Source organism: Sus scrofa, chromosome 7 (assembly GCF_000003025.6).
Source record: "Sus scrofa isolate TJ Tabasco breed Duroc chromosome 7, Sscrofa11.1, whole genome shotgun sequence".
NCBI lineage: Eukaryota > Metazoa > Chordata > Mammalia > Artiodactyla > Suidae > Sus > Sus scrofa.
This window is the reverse complement of record NC_010449.5, coordinates 44,745,383-44,765,985: the sequence shown is the minus strand read 5'-3', so window position 1 is coordinate 44,765,985 and position 20,603 is coordinate 44,745,383. Positions and strand designations below refer to the sequence as shown.

Sequence of the window (20,603 nt, the reverse complement as noted above, 5' to 3'; positions counted from 1 at the left end):
TTTCAAAATGAGGATGGTAACATTAGCAATTTCCCTCAAGGGCAAAAAGTAAAACCCCCAGGTTGAGAGTCAACCACTAATAAGTGTGGTCTAGAAATGCGGTGGCTACTGCCCCTGGAGAGTGAGTTTGGTCTAGTCAACCCTGCCTTAAAATGGCAAAGTGCAAAGCCTATAGATGTGATGACTTTTTGGTTGCTGCCTAAATATCCTAAAATCCCCTCCTCCAAAAACTAACTCCCTACAGAAGTGTTGTAATATCACATCCATAAACACAGAAGAAAAAAACAAGACCTACATGTTAGACTCTAGAGAAAATGCTACAACTTCCCCCATTAGGTCCATCTGGCTGTATTTCCTATCCCTTCCACATCTCACAAATTCAAAGGCAGATCCTCTTGTTCTAGGCTGTGGAGAAGATCCTGTTTACGACATATCATAAATATCACCCCCAACTCCAAGATGATGAGCAAACTAGAATGTGCTTGTTATAAATATGGGCCTTCAAATTCATAACTGGAGATCATACCTGACTCCTCTCCATGTTTCGACTCTACCCGCACTCCATAGTTTTCCTAGGTCCTTGGTCATAAACAGCTATATCTCAATAACAGTAAGTCCCAGGCAATCAGCCAGGAGATAGGGGCCCTGAGAGTAACCTGAGTTCTAAAATAATCATTAGAGGTCATGAATGCAATTAATAGTTTCATTAAGTTGACAATGTGTTTTCTCCTACTGGTGATTTGGAGGTGAAATCTAAGAAGGAGGCGTGCAGAATGGATTGCCACTTACAGAGTTACTCTTGCAAACATTCAGACAGAGGGTGTTTCAGGCACTGTGTCCTGCACCCACCCGCCCGCCGGGTGGCAGAGGTGACCCCTGCACTGGCTTAGAGGCCAGATCTAAGCACTCTTCAGAGCACAAGGACCTCCGCGCGCGTCCCTTGGCCTCTGGACAACTGCTGCTCCCTCTAAGTAAAAGGACCTTTGAACTTTTCTCAAGCAGTCGCTTGACGTCCAACTCATAAGGGCACAACAACCGCAATGATTTCCAGTTAATCATGAAACGTGTAAAATGTCAGCCTTCAGCCGACAGTTAAGCTCAGCCACTTCGTGAAATGGCCACACGTCTTGCTTACCTTCCACCAGGGAGGTGAGTAACGTGACATTTGCTGCTTTGCGCCTGCCCGCGGGTAAATTCAAACCGATTTTTTCTAGCCTTTCTCGCAAAGATCTCCCCCCATTTTTCGATTTGGCTCTGAAATTGCAAGAATTAACATTCTGATTAACCTCAGAGTGTTCCTGAAACAAAGTTTAGACTTAGCAATCTAAAGCCCAGTGGAGCTTGAAGAGGTTTTAACTTGAGGTTAGCACATTTTTTTTTCTTCCTTTTGGTTATTTGCTGATAGTTTGCTGAGGTTTGCTTAATTTCTGCAATACAGAGCATAAAAAAACTGAGTCGTTTTCTTTTTTTTAATCTCATGAGAAAAAAAAATATGATACCAGATGGGCATAATTAGGATGTAGGTTGTGCGTCCAGAGAAGGTAGAAGTTGCTCATACACACACGGAGCTCTTTCCTTGTCATGGAGCCTGTGAGGTGAGCAGAAACTGGACAAGTACAACGTTGCTGAATAAAGGGAAAGAACTGGGAGATTCAGAAGGCACGGGCTGAAACCAGTGGGCTTTGAGAGGAAGGGGTTCAGAATTGCTATAAAATGGAGTTGGGTTAAAACGGGAAGGAAAACTGAAACATGAAACTAATGATGATGGTAATCATAATAACAGGAAAACTGGCACTTGAGGGAGTTTAGTTACATGATAAGCGCTTTATATTGATTCTCTCTCTTAATCTCACAGTAAGTTTTATATACACACCCTCAATGACCTCCCAGGGGTGACTGAAAGAAACTTCCACATTCTGGGGCTCAGAGGACTCACTTGAAAACTCTACTCACAAAGCAGAGCAGGGCAAGAAGATTCCAGTGAGACAAGTCCCCTTACATCCTCCCAAGGATCTCCCCCTTTATGTGCTAAGGTCTGGGCAAAAATACAAGGAAAACACTCAGTTCTTCTGACCTCCTGTATTCTACTGTTCACCCAGCCACTTTTAGGAAAGAAAGGGACTTTCATCTCCCAAAATAGGCTAACCTGAAAAGTTCACCTCCCGCAATGTCCCCTTCATATCAGGGACACTACCAAAGGGTTCAGGTGTTGGCAGGGATCTGGGGGGAGGCTTTGAATCTGAAGAGAAAAGCCCTAATTTTTCCCAAGGAGCCTGAGATTGTCCTTCTCCAATATTGGGGAGCAACTGAATGGCCCCAAGGAATAGCTGTCAATACTTCTCTTGTGATGTTACTGTTATTATTGGTGGCGGTACTGAAAAAAAGGAGTCTAGAGCAAAGCCCTTCAAACTGCGGGGCACAATGCATTAGTGGGAAGGTATCAAGGCCGCCAAGTGCACTTTAAAACAAAGCAGAGATCAGAGACATGGCTTGTACGAAGGAGGTTGCTCCACAAAACTCCTGGTTTAGGTGTGTGTAAGATGTGGGTCCACTCAGGCTAGAGAATACCCCAGGGGTCCTGGGGGTGGGAAGGCGATGGGAGCCGAGCGCAGGGCAGGGAAAGTGGAAAGCTCCCAGGCCCGCAACTGGGGCGTTGAGCACGTGGCGGCCGCTGCACTAGCTTTGGATCCGGTTGCTAGGCAACCGCGCTGCAGCAAAAATGGTTGAGGGTAATTTACCTTCGGAGGACGCCACCGAGAAGAGACGCGTTCAGGCATTCTGGGGGCGACAGCCGTCTCTGAACTTCCCCCACAGTTACTTTGTACTTTGAAGTTGAACTGAGCAGAGACAAACGGCCCGGGACCGAGCAAAACACCTCCCCGGTGTTGACGGACATGCCTCCCAGGAAGCCATCTTTATTCATCATCAGAGAAGTCACAGATTTGGGAGGAACTGGAACTAGAGCAGAAAAGAAAAAAAAAAAAAATGCCATAAAGGTGACCGGGTTTCGATTCTGGTGACCGGTCGACAGAATGTGTCCCTGCAAGCGCAGGGACAAGGCCGCAGGAGGGAGGCCGCAGGACAGGCGCCAGGCGGAAAGCTGCAAGCAGGAAGTGTGTGTTTCCATGGGGCTGCGGTGCGATCAGAGCACTGTGTACAAACAAATGCAAAAACCATCACTCCTCTGGAAACTTACCCCATGTGTCTGGACATAGGAAAGTCTCTTGCCACAGTCCGGATCACTATACAAATCAAGAAAGACACGCAACCCAGACTTTGGACTGCTGTGAAACCTGGCAAATCTGATTCTATCACGTGCTGGCTGTGTGACCTTAGACATCTTGCAGAACTTCTCTGACTCTTAGTTTCCTCATCTGTCTCCTGAGGATAATAATCACATTTGGTGCTGAAGCCTGAAGGTGATCACCCCTACCAATAATTTAAAATATTAACACCAGTGGTCTTTATGGGAGACTTTTCCTCCTCTCCTATTGGGCACAAATCTTACCAGTGTCATCACTGGTAAGCTGGGCCCAAAGAGCTGCTCATTTCTCTAAAGTGGATTCCATTCCTTCCTCCATCCTAACAACAGATTCATGTAGAAATGAACCCAAATGCTCTTCTCCAGTGAAAGCAATCCCGCAGTGCCATGAATTTTGCTTACAAATTAACATAGAGCACCGGCTGGTGATTGTTTGAAACAGTTATGATTTACAACAGGTGCCCTGATCAATCAACCAATCACTCTAATTCATGTGAGCGGCGGTCTTGCCTTGCCCCAGTTGTTTCATTTCGGCAAGTAATTGATAACAAACCGCACTCAAGGTATGTTTTATGCAGAAGTTAATAAGACCTGACAGCTGGTTGCCACTGCTACCCAGGCGCTTTCGGTCTCCAGCCTGTATCTCTGTTTAATTGTGTTTCAGTGTCATCTGCACCTCAGGAAGAGGCGGGGCTCAGGAGAACCGAGGCTGGGAATGAGGAACAGTGAAGAGCCAGCCTCCCAGTTCCCTGGCAATCTCGCTCCCTTGGACTCCCACACTGCTGAAGCCCCTTTTCTTTCGGCAGGCTTAGAAGCCAATAGGCAGACCACTTCCCCTCCTGATTTGGCCTACACCTTAGCTTCTTCCCCTGGACTATGAAGCCCCTCAAACAGTATTTGTTGATCACCACTCCAGGGGGTTTATTGAAACATGCAAGAGATCCGGCATGAAAAAAGAGCCTTCCATTTCCCTTATTGAATAAGGACTCTGTCTCACTCTGTATTCCTGATAAGAGAAAGATATGCCCTTTCTACCATCTGGAGCCTAGAACCCTACACATCAAACAAGTTATATAACCTCCCTTGTCTAGAACAGACTAACCACCCTGAGGGTTTTTCAAACAGCTAATTCTCTCTACTGGATACCAGCATGCAGAATTCCATGATTGTTCAGAGACTTAAAAGCCAGACAGGTCCCCAGTCTTCTCCTTACTATGAATTGCACTCAGCTCTTTACAGACACCAGGGGGAAAGGGCTTTCTAAGGGAAGTGGATGGGGAAATCGAAGCATTCCCTTTTTCTGCTTCTTGGTAAACAGTTTCGGATTTCTGGATCTGTCTACAGAATGTCCCAGGGCAGATGGATGATGTTAGGTAACAGAGTGGATCTTCTGCATTGTCTGAGGGGGAGGGGTGTTTAGAGAAGGGGGCTTTCTTCTTGCCGATTCCCCTCATCATAAGTCTCCTCAGTGAAGTGCTTCCCTTTTGAGAGTGAACGAGGCAAAGTCATAGTGGGAGTATTAATTAAATTTGAGTAAAATACAGATTTAAAGTCACTTAAAAGCAGTGACGGGGATGGGAATGCTCTGCCATTTAATTCTCTCACACAATATCCACATCGATTTTAAGGTCTTATTTTTCTTTACTGGAGTCCTGAATTCTGTATTTCAGCTTCATATTTGAGCACTATAAACAAACACTTTAGGACCGTGGACGTTGGTATGAAATAACTTTGGGAAAACTTTCCCCTAAAATATAGACAGCCCTTTGTAGTATAGAAATAAACTGTGTAAAAATATCATCTTTAATCTTCAGCAAACACATTTTAGATTTAAGTACCCTTTAGAAAGAATATTTAATGGGGAAAAAAAAAACCATTAAGCTGGAAATAGTACGTTCAGTTCCCATTTCCCCTACCTGACAACCAGGTATCTACTGACAATTGGTATTTTACCTGCTTTTCAAGGTCCCAGGCATCAAATCTCTTGAAAAGCCCAGCCTTTAGAGACACTTTATAACCTGCCCTCTAATTTCACTATTGTTAATTGCCTGATTTACCTGACAAGAGCTATTTCCTCTGGGGAAGGTATACTGCTCCCTCCCTGGGATGGATGTTTTTGCATACACATTGTTACCTAAATACCACCAACGGGGTCAGAGCTCCTCTGCCCGCTGCAGTCTGGGGGGAGGATGGGGAGCGTGGTGGTGTTTTAACTCCCCAAAGATGAAGACTTGTCTTCAAGCACGTGGTGCAGGTTATAGTTCCTTATCCATCTCATTCGAACCCTCTACTCTCTCATCCTCTGGATCTAAATCTCTCTCCTACTCTGGCCTTCGTACTGGTCGCCTAGGTAAGACTCTCCCCATTTCTTGTCTGGATACTCCTCAAAGTCAGTCCACGGTACTGTGTGCACTCAGCTTCCCCTCCACTGTCACACCTGCTTTTTCCTCAGCTGATTAACCCCATATTTGATTCTCTTTGTCTTTTCCCTTCTGCTTTCCTCCAGCTTATCAATAAACCCAGGGAGCAACAGGGCCCGGTTGATTCGTTAGTAATTATGAGCACGCTGCTCCTGCTCACGGAACCCAGAGATGCCTTCGATAGGTTTAAAGCGACAGCAGGAAATGGTAAGGAAATGGAGCATAGCAAAACTCAGCGTGAAGCTTTCAGTTCTTTACATGTTTACAATTTTCTGTGCATACATTAAAACTGGGTGGTTTTTTTTTTTTTTTTTTTTTCGTCCCCCGCTTCAGTTCTCAGTTGGAGAGCATGGCCAACTTCTGGATGTAACACCCACAAAACTGGCTCCCCTCCCTTTTAACCTGTATTATATTGGGGGGAGAAGAAGGAAAAAAAGGTTTAAAAACCGATCAATATTTCATTACAGGGACTGGCGTTTTATTTAAGAAAGAGGAAGGAAAACTGAATGGCGAAAATCTTATTCATTAGTAGACTGCACAGCGTCAACGTGTTAATAGGTTAGCTCTTAATCTGTGCTCTTTAAACTTAAGTGTGAAATCACAGCTTTGCGATCTTTGTGTTTGGCTGGAGGCAGGTCCTCTGTGGGCCTGATCTGCTGTTGGAGGAGAAAGAAGAAATGAGCCTATCTACCAGATTCAAGGCGAAGTCCCTCTGAAAGGTACCCGGGCTTATATATGGAAACCGAGAAGCCACAAGGGGTTGAGGATTGCTTGAAATAATTACTTCTCACCAGCAGATCACCCCTTTCCTCATACTTGCGTTGTTTCTCATCTACCTGGGGGCTACGTGTTATTCCACATGTATATGAGAACACGTGTATGAATGTGAGCACTGAAATCCTGAAAAGAAAAATAAAAGGATTTCCACAAAGAAAGCCAAAACATAATGAAACTACAAACATCCGGTGTTGGCAACCTTTACGGGCCAAGTCTAAGAGGCTGGAAACTGAGTTGGGTCCCTTCACTTTCTCAAGTGTGGGACCTTGAGAAAGTCACTTATCTTCTCTCTGTCTCAGTGTCCACACTGGGGAGTGAGGATGGGAGCTGGAGCAGAGTGTCTTTCCAGCTTTGAAATTCTGTGACCTCTGATGACTCCCTGGGTGGCTGGAATGCATCTGAGAGTCTCTAGTTGGATAAATACTGATTGGGCTCTAAGTCAGCTCTGGAGATGTGAACCTCTCCCTTCAAGAAGAAATTCATATCCTTCTCAGGGGCTCCAACAGACTCTGGGGGCTTGTGACCGACTAGGTCAGAAGGAGGAATCCCAACAGAACCCCTTGTAATCGAAATTGGCAATTCCAGTATCTCCCCCACCCAAAGGAAACCCACACCAATCAAAGTGTTTATGTGGGGAAGGGGCCAGAACGAAAGCGAAAAAAGTGGGAGCAAACCGGAGGCTGAACTGAAACTAACCAAACAGGATATTCCTAAGACCAATGAAAATGCCCCACAGTCACAACATTTGAACCTTGGACTCGAGCCACGTGAGCCTTTCCAAGAAACCCTAGCGTCTTTTCTGCTGTCTAAGGTGTCAAGCCGATTGCACAGCAGCTTCTAATTGCACCAAAAACTTGTTGGTAAAGCCTAGGTGAGCCTTCTTTAGATCAGGCCGTAGAAGGATGGCGGTGATCCCTTTTAGGAGCTGGACACCACCCCGCCCCCTCCCGGCCCAGATTCCTAATCTTAATGGAACTGAGAATTCAGAATGATTTTTTAATGTCTCGTTGGATTTTTAGACTGTTAATGTACCGAATCCTTCTCATTATTACTTTATTGATTGCTCATTGACCAGCCCCCTTCAAATCGTATTAACCACCCTCTGCCGGTTTAGATTAGGAGAGTTTAAAAAGCACCTTTCATTACTCCCCCCACCCCTGCCATGGAGTTGAGACTCGACGGCTTAATGGGAGCTCTAATGGGGCAGCTAAGAGGAGAGGGGCCACGGTCCCTGCCGATTGCATTAATAGCTCAAAGGGGGCCAATACAGAAAATTAGCCGTAAACGAGCTCTGGAGATCTTCAAATGAAAGAGCCATTTATCACGCTGGCTACCTTCACTTCACTCGTTTGCTCTCTCTACTGGGAACAACTCATTTCCTCTTAACTAAATTACTTCAGAAATGTCAGCTAAGCCCAGATAGCAAACATAACAAGAGAGCTAGCCTATAATCTGTAGGGTGATATCAACGTGGGGGAAAAATTGGACTGGTAACATTCTAGGAGGGAGAACTTCCATAATTAGAGATACACAAGCGCGACACATAGAGACGTATGTCCTTTATGTCTAAGTCTTCTGCCTCCAATCCCTAAAGAGGCAGAGACACCTAAACCTGGGCCAGTTGCTGCCTTATTATTAAAGAGGTAGACTGTAAACATCTCTCCAAAAGCCGATTAGAACATAAACAAAGCAATCAAGTCCCCTGCCAGTTGTCGAAATTTAAAATATTTTGTTCAGAAAAATGTCCTCACCTCCTCTTTTAAGGAAATGAAATGTTTTGGAGTCATCCCTTATAAAGGTGGGGGAGGGGCAAAGATGGGAGACCAGAGGGCAGGGAAGGCGCTAATGAACCCATAACCTTATTTTAAGTGGTTCACAGTGATCTAGGAAAGTAAATCAACCACTTATTCCTCTTTTGCCCATGGCTCTCTAAAGATTTTTTTTTAAATATGATATTAGGGTCTTTTCTTCATGTAATAAAGCAAATACCTGAAATATTAAATAATGAAATTGACCTAACACTTCCTATTCATACCACACTCCCTAAATCAATAAAGTCACTGGGATACCACTTAGGTGTTTTAAGCTGCACATCTTCGAAAAAGCTTTGGGGACCATAGAAAGCACTCAGTGTTTCCGAAACAGAACCGGCGACGTCATTCAATATTCTCCTTTTCTTGTTCCTGGAGATACTCATATTCATAAATATTCACATTTCACTAACAAACATATACAAGCCCTGAAACCAAAGCATCCTACATCTAAGAATATTTTCAGCTCCGTTGTGTTAGGCAAGCTAAGTTCCAAATATTTTTATTGGCCTGGCTATTACTAACATTTCTGATTGGTCATCACTTGGGCAAGCCCCCACTCCCAGCCCAAAGGCTGTTTCTAGGACACAGAACCCTGAGCTAAGGGGTTCTAGCTTTCCATGAAAAGGCACGGGGAACTAAAACAGAAAAGAGACCCCAAAAAAGCCAATGAAGAGGTACCTCCCTTTTCCCCCACCCCTTTATCCCTCACCCCATCCACCAGCAATTAACCAGAAGATAAGACCCAGGAGGAAGTGGTGAAAGTGAGCTGTCAGCACAGTTGCAAATCAAAGCACACGAGCTGGGGTGCCCTAGCAAACCCAAACCCTGGCATTAAAAACCGAAAGGATACTATTTAATGCAGAGCGAAGAGCGGGAGAGACGTTTGAAGCAACACTTAAAATAAATGGTTACGCCGCTAACCCTACTCTTCTTCAGAATATTACATTCCAAAGCCAAATGGCATCACTTCAAGTACAGCTCCCCCTCCCACCTCCCAAAGAGCCTTCTTCTGCTTTTGTAAGAGAAGAATATGCAGAGGCTTGACTCCACTTTACTTTCCAAGGCATCCTTTTCCCTTTTAATTATTTTCGTGAAAGTCATCTGGCTCAAATGAATCATTAAGTGACTAGAGCTAGGGATTGTTGACACCAAACAGAAGGACAGAGCCTTCTCCAGCATCTATGAGAAAGGGTTACAGTAGTTAAAATCATAGCCCCAAATACCGGTTCTTGCGATAATTAAAGATTGCACTGTTTACACATTCAAGCTCCTAAATTTGTGGCATGTGAGTGACATTCGGGCCTTTCGGCAGCCACACTAATCGCCAGGCATTCTCTCAGTGGCTGTCAGAGAAGAGGGGGGGAAAATTAAGCAGCTGCAATACGCCTGAAATGAGTTATTGTAATTACATTTAATTAGTTTAATTAGTTAATGATTTTGCTTACAGCTGTACAAGAGACTGCAAACATTTGTTAATATCACATGCCCTTTAACAGTATGGGGTGATCCCACAGTCACACTAAATCATGAACGCATATGTAGGAAGATTGAGAAATGTACAGAGGCCGGTTCAGCTTCTCAGGAAGAGCATATTTAGCGACACATTTGGCACAATTTAAAAAAAGAAGAAGAAGAAACAACTCATAAAACACAGAGAACTGGGAACAAAATTACCACCAAAAAAAAAAAAAAATCAAAGAACAAGGACAGAGCTGTCTCAATGACATAGGGTTTAGCCCAGCAACCTTCAGTTATCAGTGAAATAATCATAGCATATTTCTGAAAGCGGTGATTCCCAGCCAGTCCCATACATGTTGATAGTTCAATTATTTAAGATGTATCTAGAATTTCTACTGGATGTACCAGGAGAAAAATGGCAATGGTTTCTGTCCCTCTGTCTCTCTCATCCGGGTTTCTGCCTGCAGTGCCCCCGCCACCCCATTTCTTCTTCCCTACCTGCCTTCTCACCCAGTTAGCCGCTATGCTAGGACTGTGAGCAAACATTTGTATCCTACAAAATAATGAAATCCTTCAAAGTGAAAACTCATCATAAAGGCAGGAATGCACAGGAAAACTTTGCTTACTTTGTTGGGGGGGGGAGAAGAATCCATACCTTTTTTAATGACAGACTGGTCCAATAGATTCATGCTGCTGTTATTGGCATCTTCAACTGACTGTGAATATAAAAACATCACTATTCAAATCGACTGGATATTAAAGAATCGCACACATAAATCATGTCATTCCAAACAGGAGTTTCTGTTATTTCCATTTATATTAATTCACAAAGGGAGGTTTTATTATTATCATTATTACCTCCAAATGGACACAGAAATGAAATTCACCCAAATTATAAATTCTTCCAATGGAAGAATAGCAAACAGGAAACTGTGAGAGACGTCTGGGTGCAGGATTGGTTTAGCTCTCATATTAAACATAGATATTACATAGACACATAAACTTTTATATTATTTGCTCTTATGAATTGTGAAAATTTGGCAACAGCTGAAAAAGTCTCACCAATATTAGTAAGAGCAATTTCTCATGTCTATGCTATCCCAGTGCATCTTAACCCCAGAGTCATGTTACAAATACATAATAGTTTGCATTGTAGGATTTTAATTAAAGTCTGAGCAGTTTGGAATGGAATGCAAACAGCAACACACAGGAACAGGTTTGCAGGCTGTCAGGACCGTACACCCACTGCAGTCCCCACACATCCTTGTGCTCTGTGAGCTTCCTGCCACTGGACAATGCCTTGGAGGAACCTGCGCAATCTGCTCCCCCTCCCAACCCTGCCACTGCTGTTGTCCAGCAAGAAGCACACCTGTTAGGAAGGCAGTAGCTACAGACACACAAGTAGGATCCTCGGAGTCAACACCCAGATAATGGCAAAAAAACATTCATCTTCCTTGCCACAGTTTCATCCCAGAGAAGCAACGTTTCAACCCTACGTCTTGGCTGCACTTCTGAGGGGAAATAGCTGTTAGAATGATGTTCACGCTGTCAGGATGCCCCAGAACAGTGTTCCAGCTGAGCATCCAGGGCATCCAAAAGCAATGGATCCCCACCTACTCTCCAATGAAAAAAAACACTAAGCCTTGCTGCAACGTACAGCTGCTTTCTCGATCCTTAGAAACCCAACTTTGGACCAATCTGTCACCCACTCTACAGAGGAGTGAAAAGCCAAGCAAGGGCTTGAGAAGGAGGTTGTGTTTAGACAGCACCTCCCACCCTCTCAAGCTGCATCCCCAGACAGGGCGTGTGTTCATCACAAGGAAGAGACTGTCTGCCCCAAACAAGCAGCACATTAGAAAGGAGATGATCTAATCAGGGGCGCAGGGTGGGGGTGGGGGGGCATGTTAATTTGTTTCTTTTCGTTTGTAATAGTCACTCTTCTGTTCTCAGAAAGAGGAGGAAAATTGTTATTCTCCATAAGAGCCCTTTTCCAAGTTGCAACATGCCATCTACATCTTAAGACACAGTAAAAAGCTTTTTAAAGAAATGCTTCATGTAACTTGTTCGGAACTCCCAGGGGACCCCACCATGCTCACGGGCGCACACGCGCAGGATGCACGCCTTGCTGTGCTCACGTGTCTACACTGGCGACGTGTCCACGCAGGACAGAAATATTCGCCTGTGTCTGTGGGCGGGCAGACCCGCGATCTCACGGGCCCGGATGGCGCGCCCCCGCACCTCACCCTCACGTTGGTACGTAAATATGTATATACGCCTCATCAGCGACGTGGGGTAGTTGTGGTAGTTAATGAGAAGGCTCTTGTCTGATTTTCTATCTAATTACGGCCGCCTGCTGGGTTTTTGTACAGGATATTCACGCAGCATGCTGGCGCTTAATCGTCACAGGGAGGATCGTAAAGATTTAATTAGGACTGCATGCGGAAGCTCAGAAAAACAACTCAGACTCGTAATTACTAGACTTCTTTAGTTAAAAGTGATACCAGGGGTTGCTTTTAGACACTAGGGTGTGTTTGAGTGTGTGTGGGGTGTGTGTGTGTGTGTGTGTGTGTGTTGGGTCTTTGACTGAACGTCCTTATGTGTTGATGCTCTTAGGTAGCAGAGCTGATCTGAGTTTAGAGAGCAAAGATGGGAAGAAGGAAAAAGGTGTTCACAGCAACTAAACAAACCCCAAACTAGGTGTCATCTCTCTCTTTCTGATGCTGTTTTTCTGAGTTTTAAACACCGTGCCCGCCACCCCCACCCCCCGCGTGCATGCACACACACACACACACACACACAATGAGTGAAATGTAGCATACCAGAACCCAAACAGCGATTTGCTAGTTTAATAGCCCCTGTGAGTAAATTGAAATAGAAATTGACAGGGTTTTATAGTTTCATTTAAAAAATATTAGAAGCATTTGGTTAATTAGCTCTCCTCCTTTGCTTCTCTCACGGTCGGGGCAGTGGCCCCGCGTGTGTGTCTGGGTCACACAACATCCTCCCCCAACCCTGCGCCAGGTGAGTACCCACGGTCTGTGAGCAGCCCCCACCCCAGCCCCGGCAGCGCCCTGGGATCTGCCAGGCCCTCCGCCGGGTTGGGGTCGGGGGGCATCTGGAACACACACTAGGCCCTTGAGATGGAAGAAGTGACCACTGTCCAGGCCGAGGCACCTCTGGTCCCTTTTACAGACTGGTGGGGCACAGTCCACTCATGTCCTAGTAGCTGCTGGAAACACTGAAACCTCAACCCCTCCTGCAACTTGAGCCCACGCCCCACACTCCAGAACACTGGGAAGTGGGTCCTCCCGGCTTGAATAAGGGGAAGCAAAGCCTCTGAAGTCTGGTGCTAGGTCCATCTCCTCCCCCATCTTTCTTTGTCACCTGCCCCATGTCACACCAAGCACACTCGGGCCTCAGGAGGCCTGTCATCGCCGTGGGGACAGACAGAGATAGCCCCTTCTCCCTCCCGTCATTCCCTTCCTGGGACAGGTGCGTAGTGTAACCCCCAGGACCCCTGGCACTGAGGGTCAACCCCAGAAAGACCCTCGGGCCTCCCCATGTCACCAAGAGACCTGCTGGGGGGTGCTTTAGGGGAGGAATCAGACAGAGGTGGGATGGGCCTGCGCCTTCTCAGCTCTGGCCTCTTTCCGCCTTCGACAGAGGGAGGTCTGAGCTCCGGGAAGTGATGCTTGGACAAGGGTGTTCTCCCAAATGCACAATGACCTGGCCCTGCCTTTCTCTCACCCCTTGCATTTGACCAAACACGCCAAACTCATCACAATTTTATCTTAAAATAACAACAACAACAACTAAAACCAAAGAAATCTCTGTGGGCGAAATTCCTGGGATCAGTCGCCTGAGCCACTCAGCCTGCAGGGTGGTGGTGACACAGCCAGTGTAGCATTGCCAACAGCAATGCTGATGAGTTGATCTACTTTCATTATCTAGCACTTTGAACCGTACCCAGAAAGGTTAATTTAAAAACTACCCCCCTAGACACATATTACCTCAATGCATTAAAAAAAAACTATTAAATATTTCCTTTCTCAAATGATATTCTGAAAAGACAAGGAAAAGTTGAGCTCTGTTAAATCAACCAAACTACCATTCTTATTACTATGGGTAAATCCAGCCACAACTCAGGTGATGCCATCAGTTTTGGAAATATTAAATGACTGAATTCCTTTGAAATTCCTGAGTTTCCTTTAAAAGTGAACCAGCATAGACTACACCCAGACAGCGTTTAATGCTGTCACCACATTATAACTGTACAAAAATACTTTTTCTTCAGCAAGGTAAAGAAGGACACAGGCACCCTTTCTCTTTCCCACTTCCTTTTTCCTTTGCTTAAGAGGTATGTCTATAGCGATGCATAATATACACAACCATGCCAATGAGACTGAAGCATCAATTGTATGCCTTTCAACCATATTTATCTTTTCTGGAGACAACTTAAATTAGGGAGCAAAAGGAGACCTGCTCAGAATCACCCAGACAGTTTTGAGAAATCAGTTCTTTGATGTTTCTTTGTTTAGTTTAACCAAGTATTCTCAACCAAATCAGGCTCCATTGTGTAGGTTGCAGATGGGATAGTGGGGTCTGGGGAGGGGGAGTGTTTGGAGCCTTTTGTTTTAAGAAACAAACATGTGATGCCTCTTCTACTGGGGTGGTGACTCTGGGGGAGAGGAGGGTCTTAGCGCAGGGGGAGGGCTGGAGAGGGGATGTGGAGAATATTGCTCCACAGTCATTTAATGGTCTGAAAAGGTGAAAAAGAATCTCCAAAATGGTATGTCTCCTCATGGATTCCCAAACAGAATGTTGGTTTTCTGGGCCTCTCCCCACAAATTTTCCATTTTCCGGATGATGACTCTGGAACTCAATTATCTTGGAAGAGGTTCTACAGCTCATGGGACATTCAAAGTAAGATCTGGCCTGGACAAAACAGCACACGTTTTTCTTCCAGTGTGCACTGTCATGCTTCAGACTGTCTGCAAATCCAGCAGGAGCCACCACAGAGGACCCTGCACCTCCATGCTGCAGCTTCGGCCTCTGGGCAGCTGGGACTCCACCTGTCATGTCAGGGGGCCAGGCCCACTAGGGGACACACATGGGGGTGGGGGTTAGGAGGGTACCCAGCTTGCTCACACAAAGCGCAAGAGAACAGGAAGGAGTCCCACAGCTAAGGCAAAACAAAAACATCTAGCCTAGATCCTGATGATCCTAAACTAGGAAAATACCTATATTTTTCTCCTCCTTGATTTCATGTCTCCTGGCTCTAGCTTTCATCATCGCACCTCCAGAAATCGCCATTAGAGAGCCGTCCATGTGTACACACTGACATACGTCTTGTCCAGCTGGTCCCATTCTAAAGATGGAAACTACCTCCCCCAAAGGAGACAGAGCTGTCCCTCTCCTGTCCCTCCCCCCTCCCGGGGCATTTGTTATTTGTTTGTTATCTTGTTTGTTTGTTTGTGCGCGGTTACCTGGACGTCTTCCATTCCGGGGTGGCCGAGGCCGTGCAGCGAGAGGCTGTCACCCATGCCCGCGTCCAGGCCGTGGTGCGCTGAGTGCAGGAGCACGTCCGGCCGGCGGACAGAGTGGTAGTCCCTCCGGGGGTCCAGGCCCGAGAGCTGGGGCAGGGCGGCCCGAGGCTGGGGCAGGAGGGAGCCGGCTTCTGAACCCACTTCTTGCCGTTGCCGTTGCCCCCAAGGATGCTGCTGGGGCTGGTGCAGGGGGTTCAGGGAGTAGGGGTCGTTGACGTGGGAGTAGGGGTCCTGGCTCTGGTGGTAGGGGAGCGGCTGGTAGGGGGGCGGGAAGTAGGGCGGCTGGAAATCTGACGACGGGGTGTGGGACAGCGGCGGGGCGCTGGAATAAGGTCCTTGGGACACCGAGCCCAGCTGGGAGAGTCGCGAGCTGTGACTCGGGACGCCATCGTGCCGGTCCTGGGAGTGGAGAGGACAGAGGGAGAGAGAGAAAGAAGGGGAGGGAAAAAAAAAATACAAGGGACAAATGGAGAAGCCCGGCTTCCGCATCTTCTTCCCGGGACAGGGGAAGAAGCGTCTGAAACTTCAACTCGCAAGTTGACTCAGAGGTTCATGATTTCAGCGATTCCAAACGCAAGCTTTAGGGGGAAAACGGGGAGAATCACCCACTTAACCAACATCTAAGCCTTCTGTTGGGGTGCAAAGCCGGCAGAAAAGGGTGAAGGTAAAGTAACGGTGTGTCTGGGTGGGGGGGCATTCTAAATTTCCTAATAAATAATACAGGAGTCTGACATACAGTATTTGCTCTTCTCTGTGCTTTAAACTATTTTTTCCTAACTTTTCCAGAGGTCCAAAGAAGAACAAGTAAAACTTCATACTATTTGCTTCTCCTGTTCAAAACCAACTTCTGCCTTCCTGGCAACCCAGCTGCTGACCAGGAGCTCCCCACACAACCTGGTCATTCCAGGAGATACAGGAATCTGCCGGATCTGAGGTTCCAATCACCCCTCCCTCCCCAAGAGGAATTAAATAATTTATGTAGTGTTTGATTGAAATGGATCTCATTCAAAATCATATCCCGAGTCCCTGTTAAGTTGAATTGTGGTTCACAGGAGTTCTTTCTAAGGGTGCTTTTCTATATCTAACGCTGTTCTACTCCAGGCTGTGAAAATGAAGGACCTGGGGTGGGGGTGGGGGTATAAACCCCCAAAAGGCCCAGACAACCCCTAACTGGAGTGCTAAACTCCGTGAAAGGGTAAGGGGGAGGTGTGTGTATGTGTGTGTGTGTAGAGAGAGGAGTGCTTAAGTTTCTCCCTCTCTGTGGAAATGCCATGGTGAAGTCCCCGAGGTTCTTTTTGGAGAAATAGTCACCTAAATTTCCAAACTGCAATGGCAAATAAAAAGTTTGTCTGTTCGGCCTCCCCTCCCTCCCCAGCTGACTCATGGAGCTCAGGCGAACACACAATACAGAGAAGCAGCTGCAGCCTCGTCCAATTATGGTGCTAAATTACCAAGCCAAAGGCGCTCGAAGGAAGACAGAGACGGGAGTGAGAGTGAGGCACACACACAGAGACAGAGACAGAGAGACAGTTGAGGGGAGGGAGCATGCAATTCTGGTACAACGTGAATCCAAACTCACCATGGATGAATAGGTGTGGACTAACATCTGGAAAAAAAAGCCTGGTTACTGCTCAAAATCAAACAATGCTTTAAAAAAAGTCAAGGAGTCCAGCAAAGGAACAAGCTGGACACAGGAGCCGGGCTTGAGGTGTATCCAGGACAGGCCATCAAAAAAAAAAAAAAAAAAAAAAAAGGAAAAAGAAAAAAAATTACCCCCCCACCCCCAAACGAGATTGGCGACGCCTGTCACACACAGACAGAGCTCTTGTTCATCGGTCTCTTGCAGTCTTTTTGGTCTTTTTTTTCTTCTGTGGTTCTCCGGGGCTCCAGATGCAGTCCTCTTCCGCCCGAAGCTGGGCTCAGACTGCTCAGGCGCCCCTTCCTCCCTCTGCTTGCCTACACCGCCTCATAATAATTGATATTCATGACTATTAATATTACACGAGTACTTTAAAGGGAGAATGGAGGACAAATGGAGCGTGAAGCAGCAGCGGGCGCAGAGCTCCCCTACTATTGTAAATGACGTTCATTCAGTGGAGAATTACTAGATGTAATCAGACGAGGGGGCTGGCAAAGGCAGACAGGGGGGAAAAAGTTTAGCAGGAAAGAGGCAGAACTTCAATTAACTGAGCCCGGGACGCGCGTAAAGCAGCCCCTGCTCCCTGGGACAAGGCGGTGACGGAGAGAGCATCGCTGGGGGCTTGTGCTGTACGGAGGTGTCCTTGTTCCTGGAGAGGGACTTTTCCTAAAGGGAAGAACGGATCGCCCTAGGTGCTTCGCGTGCAGATTAAAAAACAAAATAAAAAGGCGTTGCCTCCTCCTTTGGAGGGGAGAGCAAAGTAAACCGGTGGGCCCGGTTGTTTACAGTGACGTTTGCAGGCTTTCATGCAGACTGGAGACTATGCCTATTTATTAAAGGACAGGCGCATGATGGGGGCTTTCCATCCCTTGTGCAGCCTTTCCCCCTTTAGTGCTCATGCAGTCTGTACTTTTTTACTTCGGTTTAAAATATATGCAATCAATCTTGTACACTAAACTTATCCTTCCAGGCAAAGCCAGGGGCAAGAGAAACCCTTTCTGGATGCTTCAGGAACCCGTTCAACTGGCCTGACTGCCATTTCTGTTAAAGTTCAATCTTCCTCTGGACTTAAATAGCTCCTTCCACCGAGCTCCGGGCTCTCCTATATTTTTGAGCAGAAAAATTAGGCAGATAGGAATACCCGCAATATTTTCTGCCTCGGTCTCTCTCTCCTCCCTCCCCCTTTATTCTCTCCTCTTTCCCTCTTCTACTCCACCCCTCCCTCTTCCTCCCTCCCTCCCTCTCTCCCTTTCAGCTTTCACCTCTCCCTCCCTTCTTTCCCATTTAGCCAGTCGACTTTCCAGACTCTTAGAAGGAGTCTTATCCTGCTTCTTTTCGGAACCCGGTGAAATCCCACTCTGTAGCCCCCCAGCTATTTATACCTTGGGCCCTGTCCCCGCCCGTGCCAAGCCCACTTCGGGCGCTCACATTCTTTACGGTAGTTCTAGCGCGTTCGGCTCGACCATTATCCCGCCTGTTAAAGAAAGAAAAGGAGGACGAACCGAAACAAACCCCACCAGGCGGAGGCGCGGCTCTCCGTTACAGTCTATACACAACCACAAAGAGAAAAGGAAAACCCCAAACATCATTCCGCAGAAAGACGAATCTTTCTCACTCTCTCTCTCACTCTCTCTCTCTCTCTCTCTCTCTCTCTCTCTCACACACACACACACACACACACACACACACACACACACCCCAAAATCATGGGTTCCGGGCCCTGCCCGCGAAACTCTGTAGGGAGGCGTCTGAGCGCGCGCGGGTCCCTCGGAGCCGCAGCCTGGGTCACGGGGCTGGGCGGGCGGCGTCCGGAGGAGCCCGTTCCCCGGGTCCGCAAGGCGGCTCCCGGCCCGGCTTTCAAGAGTCCGGCGGGGTGACGGTGTCCCCCGCGGGATGGGGAACCTCCGTTCGTCCCTCCTCGACTGCTTCGTCCCACCGAGCGCTGCCCAAGCCGATCGCCCGAGACGTGGCTTGCCGTCCTCCCTCCCTTCTCCGAATTCCCCTCCTGCCGATCTCCATCCGATGCCCGCTCGCCAATTTCCACCTTCCGCTTCTCCAACGCTTCTGCCCCTTTCCCTTCACCTTCTTCGAAAGCTTTTCTTTCTCGATCCCCTCCTTCGACGTCTCCGAAGCCTTAGCTTCCCTCCTTCCCCTTGCGCTAATTCGGGGGCTTCCAGGCGGGTTCAGCCGCAGCGAAGTTCGGCGGGGCCTGGGCCGCCGTCCCTCCCAGTCCCGCCGCCCGGGCCGCGCGCAGCGCCGCAGCCCCAGTGCCCCGCCGCCCCAATGCCCCGCCGCCCCGCCGCCCCACAGCTCCGTCGGCGCCGGAGTCCCGAGAACAGAGCACATAGCCGGCGCGCCAGGCCCGCGGGGAGGCAGGCGGCCGCCGGGCTGCGGGTAGCCTTCCACCCGGGGGAAGTCTCCATAGCCTCAGTGCTAAAGAGCCGCGCGCACTCCACCCGGGTAGAACATTTCGTTAAAAATGCTAAGACGTGGGGCAGTTTGGACGTCCCGACCCTCAAAGAAACAAAACACGAGAAGACAAAATAATAAAATAAAATAAAATAAAATAAAATAAAATAAAAATTATTTTTTCCACTACGGCTCCTTGGCTTGTGCTCTCTCTCCATCCATCTAGCCATCTAGCCGTCTATTCGTCTGTTGACCACCCGCCTTCTAATTTTCGTCCTCTGCCTAGATACGTTTGTTACCGATTTCAAAATTTTATTGAAAATAAAAATTAAAAGCCCGCGTCTATTGCAAATGAGGCTTGAAAACCTAATTGTCTCCCACACTCAAAACGAGGAGATCCTCTGCCTTTATCAGTCTCTATTTTCTCTGCCCACGTTCAGTAGCACCAGGTTCCCTATCAAAGCCTAAAGGGGGGGGGGAGAGAGACAGAAAAATAAAATAACAAAACAGAGAGAAACCTCCTAAGTTAAAGTAGTCGGAGTTCCACCTTAAAGTTCTTTTTCAGAATAGCAAAGTCTCACCAAGCCAGCTTTACTAAAAGTTAGAGAAAGCTGAGAAAAGCGACCGGAAATCTACGAGCAAAGAGCTTAAAAATATATATCAGTTAGGGTGTCAAGAATCTCAAATTCTCTATCTGCAAAGCTCTAAGATGCATCTGGGGGTGTTGGCTCACCTCATAGATATCTTCGTACTTGACATTCTCCACGAGCTTCCAGAGCATGATGGCAGCCTGGTCTCTAGGAGGTGAGTGCATTCATGTGAGGAGCAGATGTCTGGCTTCTGAGGACTCCGCTGTCTGTAATGATCCATCTATAATTGGAAATGGGGGATACACACCAAATCCGACGCTCCTCTCCCATCGCAACTTATATCTGTTGTCTCAAACAATAGGCTGGAGAAGTAAGCCTCAGCTGAGAGAAAAACATTATTACACACACAGGAGTTAGATGCAACCCACAGACATATATATTATAAAAACCATAAACACGTATTTACACCCAGACACCCACATTTAGTTATATAAGCACCCCTGGGTCACACAGAGTCTACAGATTCTAAACATGCATTTAAAAGAGAGAGAGTTGGTCAGCGTGATTAATATAAACATATACATTTTAAAACCTCTATATTGAAAATGATGAATCATTGTAGCCACTGACTAAAGTCTTGACAATTCAGAAGGAGAAACCGGGGTGTCAACAGCTCCCCATTTTCTAT

At 47.0% G+C, this 20,603-nt stretch overlaps 1 protein-coding gene across 5 annotated transcripts in view; it reads right to left on the bottom strand.

Annotated features, from left to right (window-relative positions):
- Positions 1-20,333, bottom strand: part of TFAP2B (transcription factor AP-2 beta) — a 28,911-nt gene extending 8,578 nt beyond the window's left edge. For 2 of the 5 annotated variants that reach the window (XM_013978019.2, XM_013978020.2), the window contains exons 1-5: positions 20,059-20,333; positions 15,218-15,676; positions 10,387-10,447; positions 2,739-2,958; positions 1,136-1,254 (exon numbers count right to left, since the gene is read on the bottom strand). In XM_013978019.2, the coding sequence (XP_013833473.1) occupies positions 1,136-1,254; positions 2,739-2,958; positions 10,387-10,447; positions 15,218-15,676; positions 20,059-20,139 (940 nt within the window). In that variant the 5' untranslated portion in view covers positions 20,140-20,333. 5 annotated transcript variants of the gene reach the window in all.